This window comes from Trifolium pratense, linkage group LG5 (assembly GCF_020283565.1).
Source record: "Trifolium pratense cultivar HEN17-A07 linkage group LG5, ARS_RC_1.1, whole genome shotgun sequence".
Lineage (NCBI taxonomy): Eukaryota > Viridiplantae > Streptophyta > Magnoliopsida > Fabales > Fabaceae > Trifolium > Trifolium pratense.
This window is the reverse complement of record NC_060063.1, coordinates 42612451-42624383: the sequence shown is the minus strand read 5'-3', so window position 1 is coordinate 42624383 and position 11933 is coordinate 42612451. Positions and strand designations below refer to the sequence as shown.

The following is an 11933-nucleotide window of genomic DNA, read 5'->3' as shown; positions in this document are numbered from 1 at the left end:
ACAGACACAAAAAGAAGACAAAACTACTCAGAAAATTATCTAAGTAACTAACAAAATGACAAAAACAACATACTCAATTTTCAGCCGAAACGGAGAATGTTTGCCGAACACACTTTTGTCACCGAAACCAAACTCTTCTTCTTCCTTTGGTCACTTCTTCCTTTGGTCACACTCTCTGTTTCTCTTGCACAGTGCGGCGGTACCTTATGTTACGCACTGTATCACTCTTAATTGCACACTTGCAATTCACCTAGGCATATGCCCATCCAATCAGGGATTTTAATCCCTTTAAATAAACACACACACTTCACGTGGGCCACAAGCCCAACAACAAAAACAAACCTTTTTTTTTATTTCAAATCTTTTCTTATTTTTTTTTCTTTTTATTTTGTGTATGGTTCCCACTTGAGGAGGGATCCATCCAACAATCTCCCCCTCACGATTCAAGTGGGGCAATCAGTTGTCATTCCAACAACTATGTCGCAAGTCTCAATCATCTTGTCATCTGCATCTTCAACCAATGCAGGAACTTCAACATCACTTGTAACAACAAGTCCTTCAACAATGTACCTCTTCAAAGGCTTTCTTTCTTGGTGGTTGCATCAGCTTCAACATCCCTTTTTCATGAGTTGGATCATCATCTCTAACTCTATCAATGTTTTTCAACCGCTGGTCTTCTCTAAACTCAGCATCACAACATCTGATAAGTTTTTCCATAACAGGATCATAAAACCTGCAACCAACTTCATCTAGGTCATAGCCAACAAACAAACATTGTTGATTCTTTACGGACGCTTTACATCCGAAAACACGTAAGTGGTCATAAGAAACATTCTTACCTGACCAAATCATCTTTGGTACTTCATGTTGCAAGGACACACATGGTGAAAGGTTCAGGACATGCACAACTATGCTCAATGCTTCTCCCCAAAACAATTCTGGAAGCTCTGGCTGTGACAACAGACATTTAACTCTTTCCACCAATGTTTTACTCATCCTCTCAGCAACACCATTCCAACGCGAAGACCTCTGATATCTAATTCAGTTCTCTCTACAATGAGCTTCAAGCTTTCTCAAATATTCACCTCCATTATCTGTGCGTATGCACTTCAACTTCTTCCCAGTTTCACATTAAATCGAGGCTCTAAATTTCTTGAACACGCTCAAAATACCACTTTTACTCTTCAAGGTATAAACCCAAGTCTTTCTTGAATGGTCATCAACAAACGTCAAAAAGTATTCACTACCCCCAATTGTTCTAGTCTTCATAGGGCCGCATAAATGAGTATGCACCAAATCAAGAATCTCTGGTCTTCTAGGTGAGTGAATCTTAAAAGAAGCTCTATTCTTCTTTTCAACAAAACAACCATCACATTTCTTCAAATGTGGATTTCTCATGTTAGACAACACATTCCGCTTGCTTAGCTCAACCATGTCATTCTCACTCATGTGACATAAGCTCTTATGCCATAACTCAACTTTTTCAGTTGATTCAACGTGCACATCTTTTACTATTTTTGCATGTTCAACATAAATGAGTAGAACACTTTATACCTCTAGCAACAATCATAGAACCCTTTGTCAATTTCCAAGTGTCCCGTGAGAACAAGCTGTTATAACCTTCATCACATAGTTTAACCACGGAAAGTAAATTCAACCGAATGTCTGAAACATGCTTAACATCCTTGAGAGTTAACTTGCTACCATTAGCCATCTCTAAATTAACATCTCCAAGGCCGACACACTTTAGCACACCATCATGTGCTAACTTCACATCACCAAATTCACCTGAAGTATATGAGCTGAAAATATCTCTTCTGGAAGCGACATGTACTGAAGTACCACTATCAATCATCCAACTGGATGCATTGTCAACAACATTTGACATACCATGCTCTTCAACAAGAAGCAAGTCATCTAATTGCAGATGAGTACTCTCTCCATCTGAACTATCTTCTTTATCTTTGTCCTTATCCTCCTTTTTCCAAAGTCGAAAATCTTTTTAAATATGCCCTTTTCTACCACAATTGTAACACTCAACATTAGTGTACATGTTCTTCGAATAGCTTCTACCTTGGCCTTTATCATTTGAATATCGATTCTTGTTTCTCCCCCTTGATTGAGAAACCAATATCTCTGACTGTGTAGAGGAATCTTTGTGACATTCTTCTCATCTCATCATTCAAAACACTGCTTTTAACAAGGTCCATTGACAACACACCATCAACAACAAAATTAGACAATGACATTCTAAATGTCTCCCACGAGTCAGGCAAGGAACCGAGAAGAAATAACCCTTGAATTTCATCATCAAACTTGATCGTACCTGTTCTAGAGAGGTTGATCGACGGCCGGCTTGCTCGACGTTCCCTACGGTTGTTGAGATTCCACCACGGAGGGGGGGGTTGTACCTGTATACACTCCGACGCTCAAGTCAGAATAGGCACAAGAAGTAGAGAGTAGAGAGTTTAGAATGAGATACCTGGACCTGTTATGAGGTCGTATTTATAGCCCCAAGCGCGGGGCCAACGATTCCCGCTATTGGGCCGCCGTAGGGCAGATCCAATAGGGGAACTGCTAGGGTTTGCGTGGAGAGCAAGGGAGTTGGTTACGGTAAAACCCTAACCCTAGTTTGGTGCGCAAGGCACGGAAATGAATAGAGCACGTGCTTTAATGAGAGACTTGCTCATTAAGGCACGAAGTTGCGTTCGACTTAGCCTGTTGAGGCGTGTGTTCGAAGGCGTGTTCGACATAGTAAACGTTGTGCAGTTTTGGTATGTCGAGCACGCCACGCATGTTAGGATGCTGGTGCTGAGCCGAACTGAAGGGGAAGATGGGTCGGATTCATGGACCCTCTTTGCCCAAGCGGATTGGGCCTGGAGCGGGCAGCGGATCGCCAGGCCCAGTCCAGAACAGAAGCCCCCCAAGTCATTGCTGCTACGCATAGGAGTGATGACTTGAGTTTCAATGTCGAGGAAACCAAAACCATGTGCTCGACGGGAGATCCGGGGTCGTCAACATTTCATGGGACTGTCAACGGTCAGTCAAAGTCAGATTTTTGAAAAAGGGTCAATTCCCTTCTCAATGCAGTCAACCTTAGGGAATTGTAGCCGCCCATGCCTTTATTGCGGGCCGTTAACAACGAAGTTGGGTCTTTGGGGCAGCTTTTCTCCTATAAATAGTTGACATCCTCCCCATTTTTCTTTGTAAGTGTTTCTTCATACAACAGTCATGGATAAGAGGGAATCTAAGAGTGTTGCTGCTGGTGGAAAGAGGCAGCAGAGGGAGAAGAAGATGGAGGTGGCTGCCCGCAGGTCCGCGCGTCTGCGGAAGCCCAAGGCGTCAAAGGGAGAGGTTGTTGTTCTTTCCTCGGGTACCTCAGATTCCGAGGAGATTGATGATGACTACGCGGAGTTCCTGAAGGTGTGTCGCTTCATAGAGGATCATCCTCGTCCTTCTTCCCCCGGAGGAGAATCCCAGGTGACTGTGGAGTCGAAGAGGAAGCCGTCCGCTTCTTCGGAAGCTAATTCGAAATCCGAGCGTTAGTTGCTCGTATCTTTGTAATTCGCCGTTGTTTGGCCGTTTTTCTAATAATAATAATAAAGAATTTATCTCCCATTTATTTTGCCGTTTTATGTCTTGCTTTTTCTGTTTTCGAGCGCGTTTATCCATATCCAAATACCTTGTTCGACGCTGGATCCCCTCGTGGGCTGTCCGTCGATGCCGACACTTGTCCGAGTGTAATCGTTATTCTCGTGTCGTCATTCATGTTCGCGAATGGCGCTAGGATTGCGTGTTCGACGGAAACTTCGAGGTTCTGGGTTTTCTGGGGTTCGTGTCGAACTTTCTTGTGTTCGACACCGGTTTAACCTTTGCTCGACACAACTCGCATGTAACAATTCTTGTGCTCGTGATGACTGTCTCGATTATACAGCCAGCGTTCCCTCAGCTGATTTGTCGCGGAGCTCGAGGGATTTTCGGGCAGATGATGCGACGTTTGATTGGACGTGTCTCAGAATTCGTGCCGTGTATCGGGGATGGAGGAGACGTCATCATTGCCTGTTTGTCAGGCCTTTTGGGTTTTCGAAAGGCGCGTGTGGCGCGTGTCTCCTGCGTTTTTGGCGGGGAGAGATGTGGGCCGTTGGATGCTTTTCATCTGACGGTTGTAGATGCAGGGAACACGCTGGTCTATAGGTAGACGCGGGGCACGGTGTCTGGCTGTTTGCTTATAAAAGGAAGTGGAGGGGATCATTTCATTTTTTCGGTTTCCTCTTCCTTCCCATACTCAGAGCTTTTTGGTGCGGCCAAACTTTCCTCCTAAAAACTTTGTCAAAGTTTAACTTCTCAAGAAGAAAAAGGTAAGCTTTCGTATTACTCTTTTCGTTTTCGTGTTTTCCCCCTTGTTCCTTTGGATTCCCTTTTTGATTTATAATCAAGGAGAGGGTTAGTGGTGGTTCCGCTTCGTGGAACTTCACAATCCGAGAGTTTAAGTAGTGTTTTGTACTAGGAAACGTCCACTGTATACTTTATGGTAGAGGAAACTCGGTTTGTGTTGTTTGAAACGTAGTACTGTTGTTTAGAGGAGTTTCTGGGTGGCGAACCGTTTGAGATCCTGTTGAAGCTTTGGGTTTTCCTGATGAACCCGAGCGAGAAATTGATAGGAGTCATGAATCCGGGCGCGAAGTTGATAGGAAGCGTGAACCTGAGCACGAAATTCATGTGAGCGTACGAGCGTGATAGCGACTTGCTCGTGAATCCTTGCCCGCGAGGGAGTGGGTTTTGGCGAGCAAGGGAGTGCGTTTCCTTTTCTTGTTTCTGGCAATTTTCTCCTCTGCGCTTCGGTGCACTTCCCTAGTGCGCCCGTATTGTTCGCCGTTTGTTTAAGGGCTTCTGGTCGGGGACAGCGTCCTCGCCCTGTTCTTCGCACTTTCACTTGTCTGGCGGTGAAAGGGTGGATTTGATGTGATGAATGTCGAATTCACTTTTGTTCGCTGCTTTTCAGGTATACAATGGCGGACGAAGGCACGTCGAAACCTAAAAAGTCGCCCATAGTTCAGCCGACGGCGGACGATCCTATCGCATGGATTGCGGAGGACGCGCGCAGGGCGTCCGTGCTGACGCCCACATACGAGCCCAAATTCACGATAGTTGAGGAGAGAATTAGCGGGCAGCCGAAGGACTGGACGGCGTATTCCCTGGATAAGGGCCAACGGGTGTACTCGGATCACGGGCCTTACAAGTTCGCGATGTACGAATTTGTGTTCGAAAAGCTGGGGTACGGATGCCTTTCAGCGGGTTCGCCATGGGGGTGTTCGATCACCTGCACCTGGCCCCCTCCCAACTAAACCCGAACTCGATAGGGTTTATCTGGGCGTATGAGCTTGTTTGTGAGTTTTTGGAGATCGAGCCTTCTATCCCGATGTTCTTCCGGATCTTTCAAATATAGAGGCAATCGAAAGATGGGCGACAGAGTTGGGTGTCGCTTAGGTCAAAGATCCGGCTGTTCGACATGTTCGTAGATTCTGTTCGTGGTTATAAGCCGAGGTATTATCTGGTTGGGGTTGTGAGTGAGGAGGCGAAGGCCTCGTTGTACAGGACTGTTACCGAGGTGGTGGGAGGGGTAGGAGTGTCGAGGGAGGAACCGAAGTTCCCGCTGTCGTGGACCTTCGAGCACTACCGCTCGAGCACAGATTCGTACCTAACTAAGTTCAGCCAGTTATCCGAAAAGGACAGAGCTGGTTTAAAAAAGTTGCGAGAGTGGGTGGAAGGTTTTGTGTTAGGGCGTTGTGTACATAAGGTAGTAGATGAGGGTGGCAACAGGGTCACTGTTCCTTTAGTTGGTGTGGATGGAAAGCCGGTTTTTGAGGCTAGACTGATCCCAACTAATGCCCTGTTGTCTTGCACGAATGGGGCTGCTCGCCAAGTAGTGCTCGGTAACACAGTTTTTCCTGTTTTTTTCTTTATCTTCGGTGGTAACTTGCAAACGTTTTGGGTCTCTTGTACTGATTTTGTCTTTTCTATGTTTTGCAGAGAATATGTCGAAGCAAGGTGGGGATGTTTTGAAGATGTTGAAGAAGAAGACGGCTGTGAGGCAGGGGTCGGCCATGTCGTCGGCTACTGAAGGGTCGGGCTCTCCAAAGCCTGCTGGGAGTCCGCGCCCGAGGGAGAAGAGAGCAAGGACCATTCAACCTGAGATCATCGAGCTGGAGGAGTTGGAGATTGATCCAAAGGGGAAGACGGTGATGTCCCCGTGTTGGGCGCAGCCATGGTACTTTGAGAAGTTCCCCCTCGCTGTGAGTGGTGGGGAGAAAGCAGCTATCCTTGGTACCGACCCGCGGAAGCGCGAGGAGGTTATGGCGCAGGATGTAGCGGGGTTGGTACGGCTTGTGGAGACGGCCCTGGTCCTTAATGAAAATGTTGGGGTGCCCAACAAGGAGCTCGAGGCGGCGAAGGTGAAGATTGCGAAGCTGGATGCTGCCAACCGTGAGCTGGGGAATCAGGTGGTCGATCTGAAGGGAAAGACGGAGAACTTTGCTGCTCTTCAGGGCGATGTGAACCGTTTGAATCTCCAGGTTACCGAGCTCGAGGGGCAGAAGAAGGAGCTTAAGGAGGGTTTGGAGAAGTTAAGGAAGGACATGGCCCCCTCTGCCGAAGAAGCCGAAGGCACTCGACACCTGAGTTCTCGAGCTGAACTAGTTGCAGCGTATTCCGAGTTACTCGGGCAGCTGACCGACCTGGCCAAGCAGAGCTTTCAGAATGCTGTCGACCAGCTTCAAATTGTGAACCCTGAGCTGGTTGTCGAGGGTATTGGGTTCTGGAGGGAGGTCAAGGATGGTGTGATTGTGCTTGATGAAGACAATAAGGCGAATGAGGTGGCTGACCTCGAAGCGGCGGAGAAGGCGATGGATGTGGAGATCGTAGATGACACCGAGGAGCAGCAGGGCGAAAGCGGCTGATTCTTGCTCGTGTGCATACTTATGCTCGTCTTCTGGCCTGCGTGCCTTTGTCTTTATGCTCTGACAATTTATTATTTTTTCTTTTGGGGGCCTGCGTGCCCGTATTTATGTGATTTTCCGAACATCTGGGGGGGGGGGGGTGACCTCCCCTCTTTTAATTTAAGTGCCTTTATTTATATGTTCGTTAAGTACCTTTACTTATTCGCTTTGCATGTTTGAATGACCGGCGAATAGTTTCGCGTGTTGTATGCTCGAGATTAGTATGCTCGACGAATGTTTGTGTGGCCGTATTTAGGAATAGGCGTTTGTGTTCGTCTTTGACTTTCCTTTTCCAAAACTTTGAGTTTCCTTTTCGCAAGTTTATCGTGTGGCGTAGATTATGCTCGCCTTGTCTTTTAAGGCAAAGCGTTGTTGTGCTTGCTCGCCATCACGTTGGTGGAGAAGGAGGGTTGTTTCCTCCTCAGAGACATGTAGGCAGTGTAAGGAAACTGCAGGTGTGTTCGAGGATGTATCCCGAACAGGACAGTGAGAAGACTCGTCGATGAGACTTGGACACTGTAACTTAACGGTCCTGTCGCGAGCAGGTGCTAAGTCGTGGCACGAGTGACGAAGGGGCCCGTTTTTTGGGCTTGTCCTAGGTTGGGTAGGTTCCGTAAGTTGTCTGGGCGGATGGCGTTGTGCCGGACACCGGTCCGTTGTAGTATGTGCTCGTAGTTTTCATATGTACGCGTTGAGGTAATGTCGCGTCCGACAGTATCTCAACTGTAATATTGTTTGAGCTTTTTGGCATTCCACGTGCGAGGAAGTTGCTTCCTGTCCAGAGTTTCGATGTGGTATCCACCATGATCGGTTTTTGCTCGGACGCGATAAGGGCCTTCCCAATTTGCTGTGAGCTTTCCGTGGTGGGTGTCTTTGGCGTTTCGCCTTAGGACGAGGCTGCCGACTTCGAACTCTCTGTTGATGACTTTGAGGTTGTGTCGAGCAGCGACCTTTTACTTGAGGGAAGCTTCGCGGAGGGAGGCTGTTGTTCGGAGCTCTTCGATTAGGTCGAGTTCCTCCCGAATTGCTTCGTTGTTTTCCTCGTTGGATAGTGGCTGAGTTGTTCGCCATGTTAACTCTTCTACCTCGACGGGAATGACCGCTTCAGTTCCGTAGGTGAGTCGGAACGGGGTTTCTCCGGTAGTGGAGTGTGGGGTTGTCCGGTACGCCCAGAGGACGCTCCAGAGCTCTTCGACCCATTTGTCTTTTCCTTCCTCGAGTCTTCGTTTGAGTCCGCGTAGGATTACCCTGTTGGCCGACTCAGCCTGCCCGTTGGTTTGGGGGTGTTCGACCGAGGTGAAGTGTTGCTTCGTTTTAATCGCGGCGAGGAACTCTTGGAAGTTTTTGTCGGTGAATTGGGTTCCGTTGTCGGTGACGACCGCTTGTGGGATCCCAAACCGGGCTAAGATGTTCTTTTTGAAGAACCGTAGTATTGTTACATCTGCTATGTTGGGTATGACCTCTGCCTCCACCCATTTCGTGAAGTAGTCGACGCCCACGATGAGGTATTTGCCTCTGTGCAGACCGGTGGTGAACGGTCCCAAGATGTCCATGCCCCACCACGTAAAGGGTCAGGGCGAGGATAAAGTGTTGAGCTCTTTTAGGGGAGCTAGGATCATGTCTGCGTGTCGCTGGCAACTGTCGCATTTCTTGACATGCTCCTTCGCGTCCTCCTGCATAGTCGGCCAGTAGTATCCTGCTCGGAGTACTTTCCTGGCGAGGGATCTTCCGCCGGGATGTTGGCCGTTGATGCCCTCGTGTACCTCACGCAGGATGTAATCGACGTCGCCTTCGTCTATGCACCTAAGGAGGGGGTTGGAGATCCCTCTCCTATACAGTTTGTCGTGCATGAGGCAGTAGGAAGAGGCTTTTCGTTGGATCGTTTTCGCCTCCTTCTCGTCTTTGGGGAGGTGTCCGTGGGCTAGGTAGTCGTAGTACTTTGTCATCCAGGAGGTTCCATCTTTGATGGAATAGACGTTAATGTCCATGACCGTCAGAGTCGAGGGTGCACGCCCTTTTATGCTCGGGTGAGGGAGTATTTCCTGAATGACGGATTTATTTCCTCCTTTCTTTTTCTTCGTGCTGGCTAGCTTGGAGAGGATGTCTGCTCGCGTGTTGTCGCCGCGGGGGACGTGTTTGATGTTGACAGAGTCGAACATCGCGACCATCTCTTGTACTAGGCGGAGGTATTCTTGGAGGTTATCGTTTTTAGCCTGGTACTCTCCGAGGACCTGGGAGGCCACAAGTTGGGAGTCCGTGAATATTTTTATTTCTCTGGCGCCCACGTCCTTTGCCAGACGCAGGCCGGCGAGGAAAGCTTCGTATTCCGCTTGGTTATTCGTCGTTGGGAAGGACAGGGTGAGGGAGACCTCAATTATCGTTCCGGCGCCGTTCTCGAGGATGATTCCGGCGCCTGCGCCGGTCGCGTTAGAGGCACCGTCGACGAAGATAGTCCATTTGTCAGCTTCGCTGCTGGGAGCCGTCGACGGGGTCATTTCGGCGACGAAATCGGCGAGGACTTGTGCTTTGAGTGCCTTTCTACTCTCGTACCGAATGTCGAATTCGGAGAGTTCGATCGACCATTTTAGCATTCGTCCTGCCATATCGGGCCGGGCGAGCAGGGCTTTGATTGGCTGGTCGGTCCGCACTACTATGGTATGTGCTAGGAAGTATTGTCTTAATCGCTTGGCCGCTATCAGGAGGGCGAGGGCGACTTTCTTGATCTGCTGATATCTGACTTCAGGGCCCTGTAGTGCTTTGCTTGTGAAGTATACGGGTTTTTGTCCTTCGAGCGTTTCTCGTATTAGCGCGGCACTTACTGCTTCGGTGCTCACGGCGAGGTAGACATATAGGGTTTCATCGGCTTCGGGTCGCGAGAGGACCGGAGGTTCGGAAAGTGCTTTCTTGAGGTGTTGGAGAGCTTGTTCGCACTCTGCGGTCCACTCGAAGACGGATTCCTTGCGGAGTAGTCTAAAGAGGGGGAGCGCATGCTGGGCGGATTTGGCCACGAAGCGGGACAAGGATGTGAGCATGCCGTTAAGGGATTGGACGGACTTCTTCGAGTCGGGTGTTGGGAATGTGGTGAACGCCCTGCACTTGTCGGGGTTGGCTTCGATCCCTCGTTCCGTGAGGTAGAAACCGAGGAATTTCCCTGCTCGGACTCCGAACGTGCATTTCTCTGGGTTGAACCGCATTTTGCATTGTCAGGCCCTCTCGAATACCTTCCTTAGATGGACCGTGTGATCTATTTCTGCTTTGGACTTGACGATCATGTCGTCCATGTAGACTTCGAGCATATCGCCGATTTCGGCGCGGAAGACTTTGTTCATCATCCGTTGGTAGGTCGCGCCTGCATTTTTCAGTCCGAAGGGCATTACATTGTAGTAATAGTTGCCTGATTCGGTCATGAACGCGGTTTTTTCCTTGTCGGATTCGGCCATGGGTATTTGATTATAGCCTGAGTATGCGTCCATGAATGATAGCAGTTTAAATCCGGACGAGTTATCTACGAGTTTATCTATGCTAGGCAAAGGATAAGCATCTTTAGGGCAAGCCCTGTTAAGATCGGTGTAATCAACGCACATTCGCCATTTTCCATTAGATTTTTTAACGAGTACAACATTGGAGAGCCAAGTAGTATATTTGGCTTCGGAAATAAAATTTGCCTCTAGGAGGTCTTTTACAGCTTTTTCTGCAGCCTCCGCCTTTTCGGGGGACTGCTTTCTCCTACGTTGTACTACGGCTCTAGCAGCCGGGTCTATGGCGAGCTGGTGGCAGGCTGTGTCTGGGTCGAGTCCGGGCATTTCAGCGGCGCTCCAGGCGAACAAATCGGAATTCCCGGGGGACTGCTTCTGCACCAAAGGTGGAAGGTCGGCTCCTATCTTCACGCTCTTGCTCGGGTCTTCTCCGAGGGGAACGAGCTCGAACTCGCCGTCAGGGATTGGGCGGAAGATTTTCTTGCTTGCTTCTTTGTCTTCCTCCTTTTCCTTCCGCAGCTTCTTCTCTTCTTTCCCTTCTTTTTTGGAGAATCTGGAGTCCAGGTCGATCATGCTGACGGTTCCAGGAGAGGGTTTGGTGTCGTCGACTTTTTTCTCCGAAGTCTTACTCTTGGGGGACACGTTGTTGATGGTGGTGTATCCCTTGGAGGCGGCTTCGAAGCACCTTCGGGCAGCGGCTATGTCGCCGTGGATGGTAGCGACTGTCCCTTGCCTGGTGTAGTATTTCATCTTCAGGTGTATGGTGGAGGGGACGACCATAAGATCCGCTAGTGCGGTTCTGCCAATGATGCACTGGTACAGCGAGTCGCAATCGATGACCAGGAATTTTACTTTGATCGACTTGGCGGTTTTGTCTTGGCCGAAAGTGACTATGAGGTCGACGTATCCCCAAGGTTTGCTGGTAGACCCGTTAAAACCCTGCAAATCCGAGCCTACGTACGGCGACAGGTGCTCCCGGTCGAGCCCCAATACCTGGAAGAGGGAAGTATACATAATGTCGCACAAACTTCCCTCGTCGACCAGGATTCGATGGACATCGAAATTCGCCATACTGGCTCGAATCAACAGTGGGATAGAGGAGTTAGGTGATCCTCCGGGCAGCTCCTCGGGGTAGAAAGCCAGGGGAGTGGAGCTCCTAGGTTTGTCAAGTGTCGAGTTGACATCTGAGGAGGTGGACATGAGTTCTTCAAATTTTCTTCTCACCGAGCCGATAGTGAAAGTGCGGAAACTGCCCCCGGAGATCACGGCGGTTCGGGGGAAGTTCTCCCAGGCCAGCTTTGGGGTTAGCGCGAAGTCTTCGGGGCGAGAGATCGCCATGGCGGTTTGCATGGGTATTGCTTCATCCTCGTCGCTTCTGTCTTCACGCCTAGGGGGGTTAGTCTTCCTTCCCTGTTGGGTTTCATTTGAACGGGACCATTTTTTGAGGGGCCCGTCTCTGATC

At 49.1% G+C, this 11933-nt stretch overlaps 1 protein-coding gene across 1 annotated transcript; it reads right to left on the bottom strand.

The window, feature by feature from the left end:
* Positions 1–8566: 8566 nt before the first annotated feature.
* On the bottom strand, positions 8567–10189 carry LOC123886721. The gene has a single exon (XM_045936013.1). It carries the CDS (start codon positions 10187–10189, stop codon positions 8567–8569), a length of 1623 nt encoding a protein of 540 aa, XP_045791969.1.
* Positions 10190–11933: the final 1744 nt, after the last annotated feature.

What these genes read in the sequence shown, in the direction of transcription:
- LOC123886721 (XM_045936013.1), bottom strand. Translation starts at nt 10,189, where the DNA reads ATGCGGTTCAACCCAGAGAAATGCACGTTCGGAGTCCGAGCAGGGAAA.